Source organism: Oreochromis aureus, linkage group 22 (assembly GCF_013358895.1).
Source record: "Oreochromis aureus strain Israel breed Guangdong linkage group 22, ZZ_aureus, whole genome shotgun sequence".
Classification (NCBI taxonomy): domain Eukaryota; kingdom Metazoa; phylum Chordata; class Actinopteri; order Cichliformes; family Cichlidae; genus Oreochromis; species Oreochromis aureus.
This window is the reverse complement of record NC_052962.1, coordinates 12,537,733-12,563,190: the sequence shown is the minus strand read 5'-3', so window position 1 is coordinate 12,563,190 and position 25,458 is coordinate 12,537,733. Positions and strand designations below refer to the sequence as shown.

At 42.2% G+C, this 25,458-nt stretch overlaps 1 protein-coding gene across 4 annotated transcripts in view; it reads left to right on the top strand.

Moving 5' to 3' along the window:
- Window positions 1-12,811: 12,811 nt before the first annotated feature.
- Window positions 12,812-25,458, top strand: part of kiaa1522 (KIAA1522 ortholog) — a 39,929-nt gene continuing 27,282 nt past the window's right edge. Inside the window, exons 1-3 of one of the 4 annotated variants that reach the window (XM_039605768.1) lie at window positions 12,812-12,980; window positions 13,570-13,974; window positions 14,859-14,906. In XM_039605768.1, the coding sequence (XP_039461702.1) occupies window positions 13,743-13,974; window positions 14,859-14,906 (280 nt within the window). In that variant the 5' untranslated portion in view covers window positions 12,812-12,980; window positions 13,570-13,742. Of the gene's footprint in view, window positions 12,981-13,569; window positions 13,975-14,858; window positions 14,907-24,240; window positions 24,732-25,458 lie in introns of those variants that run through there. The other 3 variants (XM_039605770.1, XM_031740155.2, XM_039605771.1) reach the window with 3 other exon arrangements.

Sequence of the window (25,458 nt, the reverse complement as noted above, 5' to 3'; positions counted from 1 at the left end):
CCTCTCACTCAGTCACTGTGCTGCTATGCGTGGCCATGACTACCCCGGGTCTGTTTATGTCTATTAATAAACACTGAGCAGGGAGAAAGAAGAGGCACAGCAGGCTGCCTGTTTCACCCCGAGAGTATGAGGTTCCATTTGTGTCAAAATTTTGCTCACGTGCACGATTTTTACATCGACTGAAAATGTGACAAAACTTTTGTCTTTGAGCTCTGAACTGTTTTTCAGATACTACGAAACTCTTTAACAAACACACCTGCCAAAGCAATTGTCTGTACCAGGAGCTGTAAAATCAAGCAAACGCTGAAGTGCTGAAAACTGCAGTTCTGTGCTGCACTCTGAAGCCCATTCTTTTCTGCGGCTTGCAATAATGTGTTTGCACTGCATTAAGTAAAGTGCAACATAAGTGCAGTGGCTAAAGAGCACTTATGTGTGCTGCAGTTGAACTTTGACTGTGGCCATGTTTGACTTGTATGTGATATGCATCCAAGTGATGACAGACTAAATGATGTTGTACAGGCAGGGCTTGGTGACCAGTGACCACAACATGCCATGTTATAAAAAATTAAGAGGCAGGTAACAACAGTGAAAATGACATCAATTTGACGTGAACATTTGTGAGGCACAGCACGACGGGTATAAAATCCTGATAGTCATCGCAGCACATGCCACTTCCTGTGCCAAAGCTCCTTTAATGTGCTGATCTTTACAGCATGATAAGGCATGTTTTCTGGCTTGTATAAAAAACATTACTGGCCTCTATGAAAAGGCAGGTGCCAACTGTTGCCCATCATTATCTCCCAACCGCACCCCCTGTAAATGGTGTCATTGAATTGTACTGCTGAGGTGTGTTTGTGGTGTTGATGCCATTTGGAGCTTTAGTGTGAAATTATCTGAAAGTCGTATGTCTCACGGTGTGGTATTGTTTGTGCTTCAGTTTTGGTGAATGAAATTTAGCAATTTTAGTCTCATCTTAATGAATACTGTGGTGTCCGTGTTGTGCTCATAAAGCTTATAAATCTTGGTTAGCTAGCTTTTAACCAAGCTAGCTAACCATCCTTGCTAATAGCTGATAGCTTGCTAAGCAGTTTGCTGACATCTTAGCGTCCACCCTCTTGACGTTAGCTGTGTCCCAATTCCTAGGCTGCATCCTTCGGTGGCCCCATTTGAAGGCTGATTAAGTCACAGCCAGGCGACGAAGGCTGTCCCAATTCGAAGGCTGCTCCAACCTATCCCAGAATTCATAGTGCGGCCCAGCCAATTCCAGTTTCCAACAATGGCGGCAGCTTAGTTTTAATATTACGCTTTCTGGGTCACAAAATAAACTTTGAGATATTTTCAGGCAAGAATGTAGCTGTGTAAACTTCAAATATCTGCTCGATTTATCAAGACATCACATATTTGCAAAAGTGCTCTGACGTTTTCGGAGACGTTTGTTACTCACCAGCTCGAAGCTGATCGAGGGGTCAAGTCTCACTAGAGCTGGTGAGAACACTGGACTCCCTGCACATCGTTTCAGACCCCCTGCAGGCTTTCACTACTCAGGTTAAACATGATATACAAGTCAGTTAGACAACTTAAAAACTTCTGGCTTCAAAAAATGGTGGAAAAATTGCTAACATTGAGCCCAAAGCCAATGAGCTAACTCACAGGGCTACATTTATTTCTTTTTTAAAACCATCTGTGGTGTTAATGCAGCTTTTCTCATTTGTTGTGCTTCCCTTCTTTTGTCTGTGCTGTCCAGCATTTTTTCTCGATGTATTATCTGACTGTGTTGTTGTGAATGTTACCCTGACGTTGTACTGATTTTGAAAAAAGAAGAAGAAGAAGATGAATAACTGGAATTTTACACGGTAATAGCCAGAGTCTCTCCAAACAAAGCAAAACCCAGTTTCAAACAAAGTGCAAAAAATCAAGCATCATTTGTTAGCAGTCAACAACAAACAGCATGTCAGGGCATTATTCTCAACAGCCAAATGAGAGGAAGCGCAACAAGATAACAGTATAGTTTGATTTACACAAATGCGAAACAGTGTTTTGTTCATAAACGGTATAAAAGATGGATGTAGGTAGCTACTGTGAAGTCCATCAACATTCATCCGTCAACTGAAGTACAACTAAATATTCAGTGGGACGGCTGCACATATAAACATAATTTTGGCACAACTAGGACCCCATACCGGACAGATAACGGGCTTTCCAAGTAGAAATGTGGAGTCTCATTTTACGCTTGTTTAAAGTTGTAGCTGTTTTATTTTCTTGAATTATTCAACATAATCTTGGAAAAATCTGCCTTTTCTTATTTGTTGTTGTATAGTAAAAACAAGGCCACCAAACTCCCAGGAATCTCTTAGTCTTGAGACCTTAGATATCAGGGAGTGTAGATGCATCCGTTACGGCTACTGAGAGGCGTGGGCATGTGTTTATGATGAAAGAACACGGCTCCAGGATTCCACCCGTGCCACCTCATTATCGAAAAGTCTTTAAATAGCTGCCTGCATTTTTCTGGCTGTTTCCCAGAGGAGGATTGGTTTCCATCTAAACTCCTGACCCCCAACAATCAACTGGCGGACAGGTGCTACACCGAACCAGCAGGGAATGACATGGATACAGATTATTTGGAAAATATGAGGCAGATGAAGAAGAAATGAGATGATGGCGATGATGCAATAAAGAGAAAGACAGTAAAGAGCAGATATTACTGTGACCTAAGCAGCACAGAAAATTGTTTTGTGGCTTTTTACACCAAAAACTATTATTTAAATTCCCTTTGAGTGCCTTTTCTTTTTATCTACCACTTAAAAAATTAATTCCCTTTATGAGTTTTTTGTATACTGTTTTATTTTGTCAGATTTTATATCTTTCATTTTAATCTACTCACTTTCGTATTACAGCTAAACACCACTAGATGGCCTCACAGCTTAATTTTAACTTTTATGACACTGGGTAACATTATAGAAAATATTTAAGATTTTCTATAATGTTAGGAACAGCTGTTTTATGTTCTTTAAATGCAAAAATGTACTCCCAGCTGCTACTATACCATACTGTGGTTTTTCGTTTCACATCATCTCAGCTTGCTCGACACAGCCTGAAGAAAAAGATGGACTCAAACTGTCAAAGATTAATTTACCGCATATCCCCCTGTGATGTGTATTTACTTGACCCTGTCTACTAAATATACTTCATGTGCAGTTAACACCCTGTAAAACAGTGACGGTCGTTCCTCTGAGATCGTGATTCAGTGTTTCCATTGCAAATGTATGTCCCCTGTGCTCAAGAGAAGATGTAATGTTTATCTAATTCACCCTTCTCGACCGTTCAGCTCTGTGTTTTGGCAAGTCCCGGCTTAGGGAAAGAGACGGTAATTTACGTGACGTTATGTCCAGGGCTGATCTGTTTCAACACATTGTTTAACACTGGGATGATGCACACCCACGCAGCCACTGGGAGAGAGGCTTAGTGGCGCTCCCTCTCCTCCTCAATTCCTTGCCTGAAAAATGATTAGAGTATAGATGGAGAGGTGATCAGTGTGTGTGTGTGTGTGCGTGGGTGTAGAGTAGGGCAAGGGGAAAACCAAATATTCAAGGGGGTGTGGTGGTTGGAAGCCCACTGTCCCACTGAGATAGGCCATATGCTGGACTTGCTGCTCCAAACTGCAGTACTTTCCAAACTCACCAGAATATCCTGTCAGTGTGTCGTCCCCTTTCTTCTGTTTCTCTTTTCCTTCATCTCTGTCACTTTCTCACAAACAACAGTAAGGTGTCACTAGCAACAGAAAGCTGAACTAGCTAAATATACCTCTTAAACAGCTGTTATATTGTTATATTTTTTATTTTCCAGGGTTTCTGGAAGTACATTTTGTTCAATTTCATAAACACTGATGCCATTTGGAGGGAGCAGTTCAGTTTGTTTGGCTTGCATACAGACCTGCAGGACCACCTGTGTGGCACGAGCACAGTGGAGATCACCTGCTTTTCTCATTCCTGCTCCTGAACTGCATTAACGTCTTCTTTGTAACACACCTAAATAAACTAAATGTGCATTGTCAGCTGTTTTTAAAAAAAGGAAAAAAATCAGAATAGTATGGGAAAATGTTTCCTGGTGTTTCATGTTGAAGTGTCCTGGATTATTTGCTTCTGGTTGTGCTTGTGTTTGGGGGTCTGACCACATTTAGCATACAGGGAATTAATATTGTTCTTGTTGTAAAGTCAAGATTGAAACAAAGCTATAGCACTGTGCAAAAGTCATGAAAAGAAAAGCACTATCAGATGTTGATCCACCGTGTAATATCATCTGGTTGCATTTGATTGGCAACAGCTTCATCTTTTTAGCACGATAATGATCCCACACACACGTCCAGTGCAGTAGAAGCATGCCTGGATAGAAAAACACACACTGGAACACTATCAGTCATGGATCGGCCTCCCCAGAGCCCGGTCCTCAACATTATTGAAGCAGTGTGGGATCATCTTGACAAAGAAGGGAACAAAAGGCAGCTAACATCCAAAGAAGAGCTGTGAATGTCCTTCAAGAAGCCTGGAGAGATATTCCTGAAGTCTCCTTAAAGAAATTACACGAAAGCTTTCCTTTGGAGTTCAGGCAGTGTTGAAGAATAAAGTTTATTAGAACTGTTTAGACTCTGTTTTTACCTCCTATACTATATTTCTATTTATGTTAGCACATATTTCAATACACCGCTGCACCTAGTTCCCATTTTCCAAGGAAAACTGAAGAAATTAATGGTGGGTAAAAAGACTTTCGGACAGTATTCCTAAACCAGCCGTTATAAGTGTCACTGTCAGCCTCCCTGGGGCTTTGACCAAAGGTTTTGAGTTTTTGTGAGTTCATGATATGTTTTGGTTTTATAGTCTTCTTTACAGTCTTTTATAGTCTTATCATTTGTTCCTTTATGCTTTTGGGTTTTATTGTTTCCTGCCTTAGGCCCTTGCTTATCTTTGTTTATATGTTCTTTTGTTCACTTTTGTGATCCCTGTCTGTTTTCCTAGTCGTGTCCTTGTGTCTGTATGGTGTCTCTTTTTGATGCCGTACTCGTGACTCCCCAGTCAGTCATGTGTCCATGTTTATTTACTGTTTCCCTGTGTCAAGTTTGTATGTCTTAGTCTCTGTCTGTGTTATGTTTCCTGTTTTACTTTGGTAGTCTCTTGTCACGTGTGTGTTATGTTCAGTTTTGCTTCTCTTCGTCTCATTTGTGTCGACCTTTGAAGTTTTCTCTCTGGAGTCCTGCACTGCTGTGTGGTAGGTGAGACTACACAGCTGAACCGTGACAGTCACGGTAGTAGCTCAACAAGGTTTCATTTAGAAAAAAAATCAAATTAAGAAGACAATTTGAGTGGTTGCAATTTTGTTTGGGTGGTTTTAAGCACAAAATAGAACCAGACATGATGCACATACACACTTTTACTCAGAAACTGTTTATGAGGAACTGCCAGTAATGATGAAGTGAGTAACTAGGTGCTGCTTTTCCGGACTCTTAGTTCAGTGTCTTAAAATAAAGTTGCATAATTTGTTATTTTGTGGCAAAGAAAACTCAGGAAATGATGGATCCACTTCTCCCAATCTTGCCTTCACACATGGGTGTTCTCCTGATCATCCAGTCAAAGTGAACTGCTTCTTCAAAGGCACTAAAAATGTGGAGATCTAAAGCGAAGACTATCTGTTGACAACCGACTCCTGCTTCCTCAGGCTAAACTCCTGACTCGTGTTGTTCCTGCCCATCTGTCATGTCTTACAGTCGTGTCTTACTACAGCTGAGTGTGTTTTAATGACAGTGACCTCATGTTGTGTTTACTTTGAACAGAGTGCTTCTGCTACGTAATTGTCATCTGCCATCTCTTTACCATCATCAGTCACTCGCTGTTTGTACCAGTAGGCTTTTTATGGTCTTAAAGCATCACTTAATATGATGAAGTAGGCAGCCTCGTGACCTTTTTTCAGTGTGTTTTTCCACTGTTCTGGATTAAGCATGTTTCCTCCAGTAGAAGATGATGAACATGCTTACCTATAAAAAGGCACAGAGCAGCCACGGCTTGTTTGACCCCTTTATTTATCTCACCCCAGCCTCCCTTCGAAGACAATCACTTCTCTTTCAAACCAAAGCAGATATTTTTCAGTATTACATCAACTTGTTGTGACTGTCGTTCAGTGTAATCCTTGTAGGCTTCTGCACAGGCACAACCAGTTCCCATGAAGGAGCGCTGCAGATGAAAACAGCTGATATGGAAAGATGAGACAAACTAAGCTCAAGTTGACACTCAGGATCATTCTGTGGCGTTCAGTCACCAGAGTGAACGGAGTCAATAAAGAAAATCATTATAGGATATGTTCAGTGCAGGTCTTGCGTTTTTAGATTTAGAGATTTTGTGTGTTCATGAGGTTGTTTGTCTGCTTGAGCTTGCATGTCAGCTTAACATTTGCTGTAGGTGCGTGGAGTTTTTAGCAAAGGAATTCATCTGATAAGAAGACGTTTCTTTGAAGTGATCTGGATCAGCGATAGAGGGAGGATACTCTGACTTAACGAGATGATGTCGCAAGAACTGGACTTGTAGCTCATTTGTTTTAGGGAAGTGTTTTTGTACCGTGAGCGGTGAAATAGCTGAAGCTGAAAACAGCAGCACATGTCTTAAAAAAAGCTTTCAAACGACGACTTGTGGGGATGTTATCTAAGTGAGAGCATCCTCTGTTTGGACTGAAGTGTCATAACAGCAGTTAGTGCTAACACTACTAAACTACTACTCAGGATATCACTCATCTGCTCTCATCACAAGAGGCTCAATTGGTGCCACTGTTTTTCACAACTACAGTCATTGTAATACGAAAGCCCCTCCCCTTTTAAAGGGTTTACATTACAGGACATAATAAAAATAATCTGTCCATAGCAGGTTTTAAAATTAGATGACTACAAACTATGAAATATGACATATTATACTGTGTTAAAATTAAACTGCATATGCATAAAATGCATAACAGTGTGTAGAAATCTAAGTACACCCTTACTGTGTCCATTGAAATTAAGAGGGTAACAACCACACTGTGCTAATCAAATGCAACTGTAATGTAACTGATCATCAGCAAGTGTGAGCAAATCTATAAAACAAAAGATGCCAACAATCACCTTAGAGAAGCAGTTGTTGCTGGCCATCACAGCAGTCCATGGTTCTGCAGAGAGAACGATTATTCAGAAGTGGAAAACATTTAATACAGCTGCTGGGACCAGCAAACTCACCTCAAAGTCATTCCGCACAATGCTCAAAAAACTGCAACAAACCCCAGAGCTACATCCCAGACCCTACAGACCTCTGTTATTGTGTTAAATGTTAAAGTTCATCACAGTACAATTAGAAAAAGACTGAACAAGTTTGGCTTGTTTGGAGGTGTTACCAAGAGAAAGCCTCTTTTCTCTACGACATGGCAGCATAGCTTAGGTTTGTCACGTTGCATCTGCACAAGCCACAAGACTGGAACAATATGCTCTAGACATAATGCACAGCACCATGTTTGAAGAAAACCAAACACATACCAACTTTCAAGCACGGTGGTGGAGGGGTGATGATTTGGGCTTGTTTTGCAGACACAGAACCTGGGTACCCTGCAGGTATTCAAGAAAATGTGAGGCCATCGGTCCAACAGCTAAAAGTTGCCTGAAATTGTATCACACAGCAAGACAAGCACAGCAGCAAAGAATAACCTGACTGAAATCCTGTGGAGAGACCTTAAGAGAGCTGTGCATAAACGAATACCTGCAAACCTCAATGAACTGAAGCAACGCTGTAAAACAGGCCAACATACCTCCACAATGACTGAAAGTCACAGAAAATGAGTCCTTTTAGTTATCCCTGCTAAATGTGGCTCTGCAAGGTACTGAATCATGTGGTGTACTTCATTTCTCACTTTTGTAGTTTTTGTTAAATAATATGTTATGTACTGTTGTTCATCCGAGGTTGTATTTAAACAACCTTTAGAACGTGGTAGAGGCCAGATGATTATTTTTCAGTCTTTAACGAAACAATTTGTTGTTTTAAGGCATTTAATGGTGCATATGTAATGCACATGACAATGCAAAGGTTAATAAAGATGTTGTGCACAAATCTATTAATCTATTTTTAGATATGGATTTATTAGAGAGTGAGAGACTGCTGTTTTTTAGCGCTGACTGAGGTCACCTCGGGTTTCCTGTTGTGACGTCGGAGCCTCATCTGAACGACCCCCAGGGGACGCTCAAAACAGGCAGATGGGGAAAGAAAGACAAACGGGGAAAGAGAGAGACAAAGAAAGAAAGAACGAGGTGGATGGAAAGCTGTGGCCTGTTTTTGTCCAGCTCCAAACAACCCAGCAGTGACCACACCCTCTCAGGAATTCCTGCTGCAAAAATATTTCATGGCATGTTTTTTAAAGGAGTAGTGCATCCTTGCAAATATCTCATTTAAAAAGCCTTCATATTGAGGTAATGCTGCCATATTCTGCGTGCAAAACAAGAAAAAATGAGGACAAAAATAACAGTAAAAAATTAGTTTAAAAAGACTTGATGCCAGAAAATAAGGAGAATGATAAAGCGTTGCTTTCTAATGTAACTCAGTTAAAGTGGCGTGCTCATGGGGCAGTAAAACTGAAACAAAAATAGAACAAAAAGTTGAAAATTGGGTGTTATTATTTGAGTAAATTCTGCATGTAAGTGTGTTTTTCTGTATGTGCGTTTGTATGAATTGCAGGCCAGATGGCTCAGTACACAGCCAGTGTGCTTTGGCTCTGACTGCTTCCAGATTCTGAGAAATACTTTGAAAACTACGAAAACAGCATTATTCCTGACGTTGGACACGCAGAGCTTTGTGTGTTTGCCTGGATCGTGTTTTATTATTTTACCATCTACCATTTATTTTATTTGCTTAACCCATGGCCATGTTTGTGTATTCAAGAAGGGTCATGTCAGCTTAAACGAGTCAGCTTTACATGCTCCTCTCACCTCCTTATCTCTATAAGGCCTGAAACAGAAGTAAATCCTTTAAATGCTGATCTTGGTTTAGTCACACAGGTTTAGTGACTGTCATTTTTAATAATGACAATACAGATATCAACACTGCAGCACTGACAGTGTTTTTGGAAGTGACCTCTCTTTGACCTGACTGTCTCCATCATCCAACTCTAAAAAAGTGTTTCCCAGAGGCACAATAAACTCTTCCAGCTTCATTTTCAGTAGGTTCAACCCTGTATGCAGTTCACCTCGTCTCACTTAGACCTCATACATGACTCAGTGATATTTCTGGTACTTTCCTTTTTCATTTAAAGGCAGTAAAATGGGCAGCTTCCTCTAGCTTTTACAATTTATAACCCAGTCTTTTTTTGCCTACATAAGAGTGGGGTAGTAACAGCAAGTTGTCCAAGAAGAAAAGTGACATGCCTGGAGAGCGAAAACCAGCATTTTTATTACATTCTCCTTCTTTTTCTTTGCACTTTTCCCCTCTCAGCTTAAATTTCTCTATTTCCAAAATCCCTTTTTCAAGCTGAACTCATTGCCAACAGAGTCTCTGACTTCTATTATAGCCATAGACTGGTTAGACAAAGCTTTCTCTGTACAGAGGAATCCCTTCTGCTCCCTTCACAGCTGAGTATCAACCTGGAATCTCTCCCCATGCTCTAAAACTATTATTTCTCATCACAATTCTCTCTCTGTCCTCATGGCTTAACATCATCTTAGCTGGTTGATGTTATAAATAATTGGACTGTGGAATGTATTTTGGCTTTTTTGGTGTTTTTCTAAATTAATTCCTAGAAATGTATTCCTTGATGATGGAAATGCATACACATGTTAGATTAGAGTAGTTGTGACCTATTTTGGTGTTTGGTTTTATTTTGTGTGTTTAAATGTTGCATATGCTTGTTTGAGAAATGGACAGAAACAGAGAAACAGTCGGTGCAGAAAGAATGCGTCTGTCGCAGGACAAAAGCAGGTCGAGAATGATAATGCCGGGTCGAGAGAGCTGGGCTTATCCCAACCGGCAGTATGGATTTCCTGCCTGCAGCCTCCTTTCAGTCACGTCCAACACAAACACTCACACACATACACACAGGTCACTCACAAAGTGTTGTGCAACTGTGAAATTAGAAAGTAGCTTCCAAAACTTTTTCCAATACCTGTATACTGCTATAGTGTTTATTGAACTTCTCCTCTTGGTGTTCCTTTTCTACAAAACAATTCAACAAAATAATTTACACTTAAGTTGCATATTTAGAAGTCATTTTGAGTAAGATGCAACTCTATACCAGTAGCATTCTCTCAGGGCAAGCAAGGAAAGCAGTGCTTGTCCAGTGAAAGCTAAAAATATACATCTATTTAAAGTGCAGAGTGCATCTCTGCTTTCAGAGACCGTCTCACCTGTGTCTATCCTTTAAATTACTGCCACCTTGTGGCCGGCAATTGGCTATTGTCTCAGGAAGCAGGCTTAACTCTGCTTCACTACAATCCTATTGAAATCTGTGTAAGGTTGGGATTTTGTGTCCTATTAACAATGGCTTTGGCATGCCACACTCAGAGACCAGCAAGCCATTTGTGATTTATCATCTTAACACATTAACAAAATGTATTTTATTTAGTTATTTAATAATTCTTTTAGCAAGGAAACACATGATGATGGAGAGGGGAACTCCTTTGTCCTACACCATGTCTAGTTTAATAAAAGAAGTAAAATAAGCAAGCAGAGGTACAAACGAGTTAACTCCCAACACTGGGGAGGAGTACAGAAGTGGTTTTACTCTTTCAGCACATATAAAAGAGTAAAATGAATTATAAAAATATTGCATTTAAACAAATTGTTTCAACTTAAGCTTTTTTTGCCCTTAATGCCATAACATTAGGAGTTTTTAAGACCTCGAGTAAGACCATCATCACTTCACTTGCCTCTTGTAATGCTTGTTAAAGCATAGCAGAGCGTATGTAGCTGCAGTTGTTACACAGAGCTACATATGGGAACAGAATAAGGGAGGATAGGTGACACATTACCCAGCAGGATCATGATGTTCTCGTGGTTAATGATTTTTACTGCACATGCACATTTCGCGCAGGCGCTCCGTAGCCCACTTGCAGACATATTGAGGGTAACTGTTTTCTCTTGAATTGCCATAGAAACCTTAAAACATTTCAATCTGTTAGGCCTGAGTGAACTAAACGATGACTCATTTTAACCCCTCCCAGGACTCCAACACACACATCCAGCATGGATCCCTCCACCACTCTCTCCCTCTCACACACACACACCAAGCAAAACCTCATCATGAATCATCTCGCATTCATAACCGGCACACAGGTCGAATTTTTGAGAACAGCTAACCGACTGCCGCCCTGTCTTTACTGCAACACAAGTGACACGGTGCCTCAAAGCAAATTCCCTCCACATGTTTGAATTTACTTTTGGCTCGCTCTTTTCCATGATGTGAGACAGAGAAAGACCTCTGTCGAGCGCTGACAGTACATGATCGGCTTGAGGGATGACGGCCATTAAAGCTGTAAAATATGAGAACCATGTGCTGAAAGAAAAAAAAGCTGACTGACAGCGATATCTTTAGATCGTGTGCCAGAAATAACCCAGGAATCCCAACAGACAGGTAATTTAGCTGCCTCATCTCAGGAGCTAAATCAAGACCGTGGCCCACAGCTCATGATGAGACCGACCATGTGAATAAGAAAGACTTTAATCCTGTGTTGTTGGGCTACTTGCGTGTACACGTGTACCTGAGGAGCTTTCTAAGATCTGCATCACAATTATACCTGCGTTTGGCATGGGATGTATTAAGTGATGTTTTTGCTGGATCTCTGCTCTAACCAGCATGTTTACGCCTGATGATGATGAGTATTTGTGTGAGTTACAGGCTACAAAATACAAAAGGTTGGTTTGGGTGCTCCATAGTATAAAATGCCAAAATTACAGTAAACTCCCTTGTTGCCAATTAACCAGATGCATGCGAGACTGCAGTCGCAGGCTTGCCTCAGTCTGTTCCCAGAAGGCTGTGACACCACCTTCTGCTTCCTCTTCCTTACCCTACTGGGTCTCCTCCACATTCAAACCAGACGAGCCAGTCCCACAACACAACAACAACAACATGCTGTTGTCGGCTCGTCTCGTTCCCCACCACAGTGAATTTTAAAGCTCAGGTCAGGTTTCTGAGGTGAGTACAACTGAATGCTGCTTAAAGGTGGTCCCATTGGACTTGCCTTATTGCCCTAATTGTGTGTGTGTGTGTGTGTGTGTGTGTGTGTGTGTGTGTGTGTGTGTGTGTGTGTGTGTGTGTGTGTGTAGATGTGTTTGTGTGTGTGTCACATTTAACAAGCGGTGTCAGGTTTCTACCTGGCCAGAAAGAGGCAGAAAAGAGCAACCCTGTCTTTCCTGTGAAACAGCTGAATCACTTCACCCTTGACAGGTGACTGTTCAGTAGTCTCCCCGTGGAGCTTTCCTTTTCTCCAAATAAATAAATAAAAATGAAGCCCAGGAAGGAGGCACAGTGGTATAGAGCGCTCTATTTATGGTTACACGGCTCCAAAGGGTGTATTTTTGTTTCAAAGCTTCAATGATGGATCATCACACCAGGGTTCCTCTCCCGAGGGAGAAGACTGAACCCGATCCTCAGAAACAAGGCTGGGAGGAAAGACAGAAAGAAACCTAACCGCTATTGGCCTGTGCAGCTTCAAGTAAAGGACTCAACACGAGAGCTAAAATGTGAGACCCAGCTATGAACATGAAGAGGAACAAGCAGCGCTGTAATGGCTCACTCCTACCAGCACTGTAGGAGGGTGGAGGAGAGGCTGGCTCCGATACAGAGGGAGGGACTGAGTGTTCAGAGAGCATGGAGCTTCATTCACTGTGCTAAACACACACACACACACACACACACACACACACACATGCTCTGTAAAGCTGTTCTCAGGCGGAGAGAAAGGAGTGGAGCAGAGGAGAGGACAGCACGCTCACGCTGTAAGTTTACAAATGTTTGATTGTTTGTTAATTTGACAACACGTAGAGGAAGCTTGTGTGTGTGCGTGTGTGTCGTTTGTGTGTATCTCCTTGTAAAGTAAAAGAAATAGTTGACTTTTAAACTTTCTCTTCCACTGAGCCTCTTTCTCTTCTCTAACTCAGCCGTACGCACTTTTCTGCTGATGTGAACCACATGGCTCACATGCATGCACACACATACAGAGACGCTGCAGAGGTCTGGAGCTCCCGTAGGGCCAGGACATATACAAGAAAAGTGAGAGAATAGAAAAGGGAGAGTGGGGGCGACTGAGTAACAGGAAAACTTTGGGAGAACAGCGTAGAAATACTCTCGGGACATGGTTATACTTTCTTGTTTTCTCTTCTTTTCTGTTTATGTTTTATTTCCATTCCATTCCTGATCATCTTGACTGGGTTTGAATATTCTCATTAACCCAGCCTTAACTTTGTTCCTCTGTTCTTGAGTTCTCATGCCACTCTGTCCTCCCTCTGACTTTCATTTCCAGCCTATTTTTATATGCTTCTCTTCTGCCCTCTTTCTCTCATCCTGCTGATCTCATTGTTGTCCCAGGTGGTGACAGACGGGGGGAAAAAGGATAAACGGACACTAAGAGAGGCAAAACAGGGACGAGAGGTTTCATCAGACCCGACATACCAGGGAGGTCCCAGATCCTGTGATAAACAGTAAGACGCCTTGATCCAGGTGGAGGTACAGCTCCTTAGCCTCCAGGACCAACCTCCAGGATGTCCCGGAGGAGGTCTACAGGTGACCTGGTGCCCAGGGACATCACTGAGATCTTAGCCCGTGAGGCGAAGGCTCAGCGTGGGCAGAGGAAGCCAGGAAGCTCCCTTGGAGGCGCCTTCAGCTGGTTAAAGGGGAGCCGGCGGAAAAAGAACGCTGGCAATGGACTGAACCGTAATGGGAATGCTGTGACAGATGCCAAACTGGGACACCAGAACCATGAGCCTGCAAAAGGTGAGAGAGGAGTCATTTTGAACTTTTGACCTTTTTAGGTGTCGCCAAACAAATTCTAGCTCATAAATAGTTTGCTGGGGGACATTTAAAGACTTTGAATAAGTGTTTTCTTAATACTTCATTTAAATAGTTTAAAATAGATGATAAAATAAAAATTGTTCATCACACGAGGATCGATAGCTTTAAATCAGAATCATTTCCTATTTCTAGTACAGTTTGCGTTTATGATTGTAAGCAGCATTTATACTCTAATTATATTTTCGCACTAACAGTGGATCGGATTATATTTCTATTGTTTGATTATAAGATGTTGCTTGTTGTGACAAACCTACACAGACTCTGCAGTTCCCCTCAAATCTAGGTGGCGTTTTATCGTCTTTTAGCTCGTCCTTTTGGTTTTACGGCATGCAGCTTTTACGGCTTTCCCTTGTTACCATAGCAACATGCTGTTTTCTGAAAAAAACAAAAAACAAAAACCCAGAGACAAACAAAAAACAAACAAAAAAAAACCCCATCTGAAGATTGAGACGTTAGCTACTAGCTTGTGAACTCCCTGTTCCTACTATTTGAAGTAGTGTTATTGTTCCTAAAAAGGCAGAGAGGACTGTTTTAACTTACAAGGACTGATAAAGTCCCTGTTTGGAAGCAGAGCCTTCAACCAGCAAAATATTAGTCCGTGTTACTTTTTCTTTCACTGTGTGTTTACTTTTGTTTTCACTCAAAGTCTGGTTGGCTTAAGGCACAAACCCCCTTGCTTGCTGATTGGTTAGTGCAAAAGCACCTTTCAACATTGCTGAACATGCCAGAAAGTGTCAGAGAGAATTCTTTACCTTGTAATCTAAAGTGTGCTGAGATAACCCTTTTTGTGAATTTATGTGACGTAGGGGGAAAAATCAAGGCTCAGCATCTTGAAGCCACTTCTGGTTTGTCTGGTGAGTCTGCCGTATAATTTTGTCCTGTTTTGTTTGTCATGACCGCAGACTTCGTGGTCATGATGTGTTTTTGAGGAATGTTGACTTTGAGATTAAGATGGAAAGTTACAAGAGATTTTGTTATCATCGGGACATCAGTCTGTAGATTTAAAAGCTGGCAAAACCGACACACACAAGTGTGACTCCGGGGTCTAATCCCCTCTCTTCTGTTTACTCACTGTTTGCTTGCTCTACAGCACAGAGATTACCCACAGTTCCCATTTCCTGTTTTTGTTCCACCTCTAAACCCATCCCTTTCTCCTCTGTCATTGCACTTCTGTGTGTTACTGTAGCAAGTCTTGGAAACCCAGATTCCGAGTCTTTTAAGCTTTCTTGGTCACCTCCTTTGTGGTTTTTGTGCTTCTTCTGCCTAAATAGGGCTTCCACAATCCCTTACCGTGCCTCATGCTATGGTTTTGTCACATCCGTGGAGAACTATGACTACTGGATGGGTAACAGACAGTGACTCCATTTGAAAGCAGAGATTAACTTGTAGTAGTGCTAATAATTCCCGGGCAAAGGATGTGGTCAAAGGCTGATGCGAAGAATGTGTGGGAACCCTGTTTTTGGCATCATGTTTTTTTTCCATTATAAAGGCTAAAAAGGGAGCAATGTGAATATGAGAAGACACAGATTGCAAACAGAAAATGAGCACACATATTGATGCAGCTTTGTGTTCACTAGCTGTGTTCTCTTTGACTCTAGATGGACTAGAGTGGGATCGTAATGCAGCTGCACATGTGTTTATTATCATCTGAAAGTTTCATTTGAAAGAAATCCATGATATCTGAAAAGCAGAAATTGGAGCATTGACAGGACATAGTTCCCTGTTCTGATCCTCCAAACATTGCTCAAGCAGCTGTTTAAATTAGTCAGCATCTATTCAAAGTTCACATGCATTCACCATGCACAGGGGGTCTGAGGCCTCTGCACTTCCATCTTATTCTAAGAAAAAAAACAGTCCTGCTGTTTCACAAGCATGAACTGCAAGTGCTTTCTGTCTCACCTGTGGTTGTGTGTGCATGAACACATCGTTAGGCTTGAACTGCTTTTGTTTTCTTTGGCACTTGGTCTCCTAACTGTCAGTAATCGGTGCATTGCACCTTTACTTTTCTTTCACAACAGTTCATTCTTTCAGAACCAGCTAGGTGACTTTTTCAACCCGAGGAAACAAAGAATCAGTCTCCACCAAGAAAAGTGCACTCACACAAAAAGGGACACATGAATGCATTTTCATACTGACCTTGTCCAATGACAGTGGCTTATATTGATGGCCATGCTACTAATTCTTAGTATGGTATGTATCAAACAATAATAACAGCCACAACAATAGTAATAATTCAATTTATATAGCGCTAAATCACAGCAACACTCATCTCAAGACACTTTATTTTATAAGGTACAAACTCTTCAATAATATTGAGAAAACCTCAACAATCAAACAACCCCCTTTTAAGAGGCCTTGGCGACAGTGGGAAGGAAAAACTCCCTTTTAGCAGGAAGAAACCACCGGCAGTGGAGAGGCGGAGTGGAGTGGTGTGTAAGCACATGAATAATAATAACAATTCAGGCTTGAGGTTTTTCCAACTCATACTTTTGTGTGGCTGTAGGGGTAGATAGCCTAATAATGATCTCAGGCACTGTAGTTTTTGGGTGGGTTTCTGTCTCATATAAACCCCACCCAGACTGTGTTTGAGAAGAGCAGCCAACCAGAAGAATGTTGGTTTAAATAGGAGCTAAAAAAACTTCACAGAGTGGATGAAGTAACCTGTGTTGGGGTCATTACTAAAAAAATTCAATTCAATTTTATTTATACAGCGCCAACTACAACAGTTGCCTCAAGGTGCTTTATATTATAAGGTAGACCCTACAATAATACATACAGAGAAAAACCCAACAATCACATGACCCCCTATGAGCAAGCACTTTGGCGACAGTGGGAAAGAAAAACATCCCTTAACAGGAAGAAACCTCCGACAGAACCAGACTCAGGGAGGGGCGGCCATCTGCGGCGACCGGTTGATAAAATAAAATAAAATAAAATAAAATAAAATAAAATCAATATACTACACATTACTTCTTACTTTTGTTATGCATTATGTTTCTTAATTACTGCTTGTGGAAAATAATGTTACATTATGTTTGCAATACTACGTAACATGGCCTGTTAATTTAATAATATAATACTAAGGCTACAGTGCCACACACTGACAGAAATTGCCATCTTAATGAACATGCATACTGTCTTTGATTTAGTGTTTATGTCTGTACACAATGCAACATGTAATTCAAGTGAAACAAGAAACAAGTGCAGGTAAAAATGGAGGCTAGAAGCCTAACTGCTCTTCACTGCTTCTCTTACCTGCTAAGACTAAACTCTGGCTGCAGGGCTGAGGTCCACATACATTCAGCATCATTCCTGGTTCTTCCCTGGCTTTGTGCTGGCATGCTGTCTGTTCAGATGTTTTTTAAAGGGTTTGTTTTTGTCCTGGGCGCAGTTTTCACGTTACTGTCGCGTTCTTGTTCTTTAGCTCACAAAAAATAAAAGTTATCTTCATATCTCCACTCCTGAAAAGTTGTAGACTGCTCCCCCATTTACTTCATTTCATGTTTTTATTGGTGTAGTGTGCCTTGAAAAATATCAGATTGTGCATTATGACAGTAAAAATGAATGTAAGCACTGGTTTGTGGATGAACATCTTGAAGCCTTGCGTCTGGCTTCAAGGTTGTCACAATCTTGTTGTTTGGCCATATTTGGTTAAAAGGTTATCGACTGATGCTAGCTAGCTTGATAGGCAAGGTACATACGCAAACTGCATAGGTGAATCAGACAGATGTCTGCTGACATGTAAATAAAATACCTTTTGAAGTGTTCTTAATGGAATTATTAGGCAAAAAAAAGTAGCTTGCTGTGCAGTGAACACTATAAACAGATCAAGCTCAAAGCCACCAGGACATTAAAGCCTTAAAAAATGTCAACTTATTAAAAATTGTTTGTTTTCTCAAAGGAGTAAATTAAGTGTAGAAGAATAAAACAGTTTCCTGAACCCGGTTGCAAACATCTTTTTTTCTGCTGTACAGTTGGATACGTGGTTGAGACAAGGGAGCTAATGGGGAGCGACTCGCTTTTGAAGCCAGCCTTGTGTGGCCACAGGAGGGACTGAACGAACCAGTCTCACGTTGCGTCTCCACTGCATACGAACGTTTGCTTAAAATCCCATAACGCATTTGCAGTTCTTGTAAATTACAGTGTTTCTATTTGTCTTTGTTGATCTGCTGCACTTTGCGTCATCCGTGCACATCTTTGTTACGTCCCCCCGTGCGGCACACTTACATCTTTGTTGGTTTACATTAGCTGCGTCATCCTTGCATGACTGTTTCAGATCGTCTCCTCTGAAAGCCAGCGCTCTGCACCGACTGCTGGCTACATTTTACAGAGACTCCTCTTCTTCTTAAAAAAAACAAAAAACAAAACTGTCTTTGATGTGCTGAATTCCTGGGAGTCTTGTATCACAGCGGATTGTGTGTGTGTGTGTGTGTGTGTGTGTGTGTGTGTGTGTGTGTGTGTGTGTGTGTGTGTGTGTGTGTGTCAAAGTCTGTGAGCTTGCATGTGAGTGTGTGTGTGTGTTAGCCTGGATGCCAGATTGGGCCTAGAGTTATGTGATGTAGAGGAGAGATTACAACGAATCACAAAGCTCCATTCAGCCTTGAGAGGACTCTTCGGGAACACTCTCTCAATGCTTTTTTAATTAGAGCAACGTCTCAGCACACACACACACACACACACACATACACTCAGACACACACATCTCTGTGTCTCTTAGGTTTTTCAGCCTCTTTTCACACTCGTTAAAGAATATTTCTATCTTCTAATCACTTCTCACATTGCTTAACACTGTTTTCAGCACCGCTGTGGGTGTGTTGGCCTTCCCTGATTGTTACTGTGCAGTCAGCATGTGTTTATAGTTGGACGTCTGCTGAGCTGCGTGTGAGGGCGTGTGACCGAGAGCTGCCCTGTATCAGAGGGTATCTCTGTGTTTGTGTGTCAGCGGCATATTGCTGGGCTTAGGGCGGCGCCAACATTCATTACATCACCTCCACAAAGAAACACACACACACATGCACACATTCGAGCCCCCTGCAACTACCTGCTTTGTCCAGCACAGCCCATCTTTGGTTGCTGGCTTTTTGTGCAGTGAGGTCATTTTGCGCAATCCCCGGGATTCCACACGTGTGCGTCTGTGTGTGCAGTCATTGTTTTCTGCATGTGTACAGCCCCGTGTGAGCCTTTCCTTTTTCTTTTTCTTTCCTTTTTTTTCCATGTGGCCTTGTAAATGTGCTTGCAGTGGATCCCACTCAGTACTTGAGTTTCTGGATCTGCTACGGGTTTATATGTGCGTGTTCGGCTGCCACATCACAGAACGCAGTCAGGGTGTGTAGATTCACAAACTGGGCTGTAGATTACAGACCTAGCAGGGTAATAGAAGAGCAAACATCTCATTACATTGAGAACATTGTATACAGCCCACGCTTTATTACAGGCCACAACTCAGGGCTGGCTTAATGCAGTTTGACACGATGAAGGCAGTGAGTGTCGGGCAACGAGAGGGTGTGAAAGTTTAATGCATCCCCACTGCGTCCCCCCTCGAACATCATTCATCACCTATGCGCACACACTTTGATGAGTGTGTGGTAATTTCACCTGGGTAAGCCGATACCTCATCCATCACCACAGACCTAAAGCCATGTCGCTGAGGTAAACGTCTCCTAGGCAGCGACATTGTGAGGAACGCGTTGCTGTGGCAGCAATAATAGGGTGATGTTGTCGTGAAACATTAAGCATTTTCAGGTCGCGGTTAAGGTGAAGCGTACCTCGTATTTTTTTGGGAGGTTCACATTGATTGTGAATTCCCATGCAGGTCACATCAATGCATTTATATGTACGTAGGAAGAGGTTCCTAAAATTACTTGTGATCATTACCCGATGTGTTTGCAGGGGTTATGTTTATGGAATAAAAGGTAATGGTTGTTTTATAGGACATGGAGTGTGTTTGATGTGGTGGGGAAGCAGCTGGAAGACATCACTGTGGGACTAAGGGAGTGGGCGTCTGTATATACAGGGAAATACGACTGATTTACCCTCAAGAATATGTGTATGTGTGTGTGTGTGTGTGTGTGTGTGTGTGTGTGGTTCCAGTTATGTAATGTGTTGTAACAGATACACCTAATGTCACCAATGTTTGTTTCTAATCTAAGCTAATCTAAGCTGCTGCCAGCCTCTTGTGGTTCAAGCTTAGATATTTACCAGGCTGCAGTTTTTAGGAGTGTTGTCAGGTTGTGCTATCCCACATTGGCACTTGTGCTTGACAACACTTCATCTGGAAATACACTGTGGGGTTAGTTCTTTTTCACAGTGACTTTGACTAAGACATGCTAACTACTCAGCTTGCTATGCTGGCTGCCTGTTGGCTTTCAGAGTGTGGCTTGTTTTTGCTAAGGTTAACTCTCTGCATCCCATGCTTCATTGTTAAAGTTAGCAACCATGACATTAAAGCCTTAAAATTTTCAACTTATTAGAAGCTACTTGTTTTCTCAAATGAGTAAATTAAGTGTAGAAGAATATTGCATCATGACAGTAAACATGAATGTAAGCACTGGTTTGTGGATGAACATCTTGAAGCCTTGCGTCTGGCTTCAAGGTTGCCACAGTCTTGTTGTTTGGCCATATTTGGTTAAGAGGTTATCAGCTGATGCTAGCTAGCTTGATAGCCAAGGTACATACGTAAACTGCATAGGTGAATCAGACAGATGTCTGCTGACATGTAAATAAAATACCCTTTGAAGCGTTCTTAATGGAATTATTAGGCAAAAAAAAGTAGCTTGCTGTGCAGTTAATACTATAAACAGATCAAGCTCAAAGCCACCAGGACATTAAAGCCTTAAAAAAATGTCAACTTATTAAAAATTATTTGTTTTCTCAAAGGAGTAAATTAAGTGTAGAAATCCGTTGCAAACATCATTTTTTCTGCTGTACAGTTGGATGCATGGTTGAGACAAGGGAGGTGATGGGGAGTGACTCGCTTTTGAAGCCAGCCTTGTGTGGCCACAGGAGGGACTGAACGAACCAGTCTCACGTTGCGTCTCCACTGCATATGAACGTTTGCTTAAAATCCCATAACGCATTTGCAGTTCTTGTAAATTACAGTGTTTCCATTTCTCTTTGTTGATCTGCTGCACTTTGCGTCATCCATGCAATTTGTTACGTCTTTGTTAGGTAAGCGCAGCTCAAGGCTCCATGCACACAATAACTAGCAGGCGAGGAGCTTTATGACAGTGATGTCTGAGATGAAAGGAGAGAGATCGCTTTACTTTGATAAGTTTCAGATTCTGTCTATTTTTAGATTTGACACGGGAGCACTGCTTGCCTTGCTTGTCCCGTCAGAACGCCACCAAGTCTAGACACTAGTAGGGGTGGAGATGAGGCAGGTGTAGATTTGAATGAGGATCTCTAGGTGACCAGAATGAAGTGAGGCAAGTCATTCCAATCAATGTAAAAGGCAGAATGGCAGAAGAGAGCTGAGACTTAAAACACACAGAATAGAGGCTGAGAATAGACCAGATTGATGACTGCAGGAATGCAGGCTGACGCGGGAATAGAGATCTTTCTTACGTCACTTGCCCATAAGCTTGAGTTTTGCATTTTGGCACTTGCCATCCGGTTTTCTATCTTCTAAGCTGGACATATTTGGAGAAGACGGTAGAGATAGGGAGTTACAACGGAAAAACATGCATTTCCCAACCAGTTGGCAAAAACCTCCCTGATACTGCTAACACCAGCATATTGTTGCAGTTGTACTTTGAAAGGAAGTGGCAGACTTGTCAACAAAATTAAAGAAAAACTCTCCAAGCTGTAGTATAACAGTGAAAAGTGCTGCACAAACTTTGTGTCCCCCTTTTTCAAGTTTTGCTACTACTTGGCTAGTAGTTAGCAAGTGTTTGAAGACAAACATGAAAAAGTAGAGGCAACCGTGGCAATCTGCTAGCAACCAAAACAATCAGGAGTCTTTCATGCAGCACCTTCTTTACAACGATTTCACCCAGGGACATCCACGAACTGCTGCTTAACAGCTTTCCCAAGTAACTGGTTGGGAACTCTTGAGCAATGTCCTCATGACATCAGCTCAATGCCAAAGAAAAAAACTTCAGTTGCACCTGCTTTTCTAGTCAGCAGATGTCACCGTTTAGACGGGAACTTCAGGATCATACCTGAAACTGTCACCTTCGCTAGTCTGCAGCTCTGCAGCTGAATGTTAATGACAGAGTGCTTTTGCAACACCAGCGTTGTTTGTCCTCAGGGGTTTAAATAGTGATAGCAGAGCATTGCCACAAGATGGAAGTGCTGAGCTGATGTAGGCAGATTTATTGAGCGTGAGGATTTAACTCTAAATACTCGTGCCACGGTGAAGAGATAGGATCAAGGTCATACAGCGCAACAACGTATCACGACGAGGAGGCTTTTAATTTGCAACTTCTTTAAACAGATGCTGTCTGCAGGGCGCTTTTGATGGGACAGATATGCACACACACACACACACACACACACACACACACACCAATAAAAGTGTAAACAGTAACATTTAAAGAGAGATTCCTTCGTCCTGTTTTGAGACTCTAGTGATGGTCTCCGTGACAACTGCATTCCTCTACACAAATGTCCTTTAATGTACGCATGCGCACGTGCACGCACATGCACGCATATCGACTCCCCTTTGCGTGTTTCTCTTTTTTCAGTTCCCTTCAACTGTCAGATCCTCAACTGTCTCCTGACTCTGAAACACGCTTTCATCACGCTCATATTGAAATGTATCTAGGGCACGTTTGCCACTATGCTTTGCTGCTCACAGGTGACGGCATGTTACAGAGCATCACCCCCGTGCGTGAACTGAGTGAGATCTCATAGTTTTATGAGGGATGAGACGAGGAGCTCAGTGTACTCTACCAGCACAGATGCACTGGGTGTGGTTGTGTTGGGGATGCATTAGGAGGCAGCACATCGTTCTGAGTGTTTTAGTGAAGATCGTTTTACACTCTGCAACAGGAAGCTTGCTGATATCATGAGCGCACTTCTCTCCTTTATCCTTCCTCTGTATGCAGGCACAATCTAACACACATATAGCATGAGCATTCATATCTCATATTTGGAAATTTCCAGTAAGTCCTCCTGCTCCTCAGAGCCAAATCGATTCCTCTAGTAGAAAAAGAAGGGATTGTAAATTCTTTGCCCAGCAGCTCTCCCCATCCACGCTCCCCTCCCCTCCCCCTGACAGTAAATCTGCTTTTTTCTTTTATTGGAGCCTTTTTTTATCTTCTTCTCTATACATCAGAAGGAGCAAGGGCTGGAGGGCTGTGCATGAACAGGGCTTCGCTCATGAGAAGTGCGCATTTTTTCTTCACCGGAATCTCATTTTCACCTGATAGGAGCACCGTGCTACGTGGTGATGGTGGTGATCATCATCACCATCTCTTTCTTTCCACACGCCTTCCTCTCTGACCTCCTTCTGAACGACTCCAATCGATCCACAGGCTCTGGGAATGGTGTCATTCCTATCTGGTGACAGCAGAGGTCATGACATCATCACTCCAAGACACATAACCTGCCAAATCATCACTCAGTGTTCATTTTTAGGGTTAGACGGGGAGGTGGGAGGAGCCAGAGGGAAAGGGAGCACAGGGAACGAGGAAGAGGATGTTATAGGAAAAGATTGGACTCGACACAAGTGATTTAGTTTCCCCAGAATTCCCCATTATCCCTATTTCTGTAACTCATCTGTCTGGCTCAGCATTTGTATTTCCTCTAAGCGTAGTCGGAGTGATCTCATATCAAAACAAGCTTTGATCCTCTGACTATAGTTTTTATATTCGGTTTGTGTTTGTGTTTGTGTGTGGGGGGGGGGATGAAGGGGAATTTCAAAGAGTGCCAGACAGAATATCTTCACCTGTCAAGATCGGCTGAATTATTAAGCATCCATATGCTGTTCTAAGCCCACACTCTTTCCTTTATTTCAGTATTTGTATCTGTGTTACTCATTCCCAGGCAGTAAATGCTACAGACCACCCTTGTCATCGGGCAGCTTTTGGTTTCTGTTTGTATGTGAGGCTCGAAATGATGGAAATAAGTCTAATGTGGTGCTTGTGTGAATCCTCTGCTTTGGAGCACAGCGATCACAGTGGGAGGGGCACACACACACACACACACGATTCCACGCATACATACGTACACTCCCACAAACTGAAGCTTGTCAGTGCTGAGTGTGTCTTCAGTGGCTGTGCTTGACTAGCAGTGGAGAACAGCAGATTTGAGTGGACATTTATGATTTATGGAGCTTTTTTTTTTGTTTGTCGCACAGGAATGGTGTCAGTGGGTCTTTAGCAAAGATAGTCCACACTGTGGCATGTGTGTGTGTGTGTGTTAGCAGGACTGAATCAGCAGGAATGATTTGAGCTTTATTGACTTTGACTCAGAGTGTATGCTCATGTTGGAGCGGAAAGGATCTAAGAGTAAGGACACAGATGTAACGTCAGAGGAGGAGAACATGGTAGACCCACTCTAGGGGCCAGAGGACTGCCCCCCTCTCTCAGAAAAAAAGAAAAAAATGGGAAACGGTATCCAGAAGAAGAAGAAGACAGAAAAAAGCTCATCTTCCTCTCCATCCTCATGCCTGAGTCCCAATAGGGAGAAACCTAAAAGCGTCTGGCTGTTTGGACACGCGGACAAACTGACAACAGGTAAGGTTTTGTCATGTGCTTTTTGTCGTTTTAAAACTGAAGGAGGAGTTTGAGCAGAGATGAAGCTGACTTGTAGTTGTGGCTACTCAGGCGAGGTTGTGCAAATTAGTTCCCACAGTAAGCTTTTTATGTGCAGGGTGAATATTCCCATGCTGACTTCACCTTAGTCAGCTGCAAGGGTTCCTGCTTATTGCACAAGTGTGCACAGGAGGGCTGTGTGTGGGTAAAGTTGTGTATTTGTGTTGTGGAGATTTCTTTTCCTGCTGACAAATGATCAAGTTAACAGAGCGTTTTAATTTAGCGCTAACTTTACTCTTTTTGTTCCTCGCTGCTCCTCTACCCCACCCTTCCATCCATCCTGAACCACCCTCAGTGTGTGTGTTATCTTGTGGCTGAGAGTGGGGATTATTTTATGACTGTCTGACCACTATACCTGCTGTGGAAAATAGAGCTTGGCCTGTCCCACGCTGATCACTGTCTCTGTTAACTGTCCCCGAAGCAAAAAAAGGAAAAAAAACCCCGACAAACAGGTTCAGCCCTGACACAAACAGATAGATAGTCAGATAGCGCTCTGCTACTGAGATTTGTTTTTCCACCAGGGCGCCATGACATAATCTTTTTTTTATTCCTCTGGAGTGGCTTTGTGTTTCATGCTTTCTTCAGTCCTATTTTTATTCTGCTGTTTGTAATGGTGACTGATAAAATCTGGTCACTTTAGCCTGTCTTC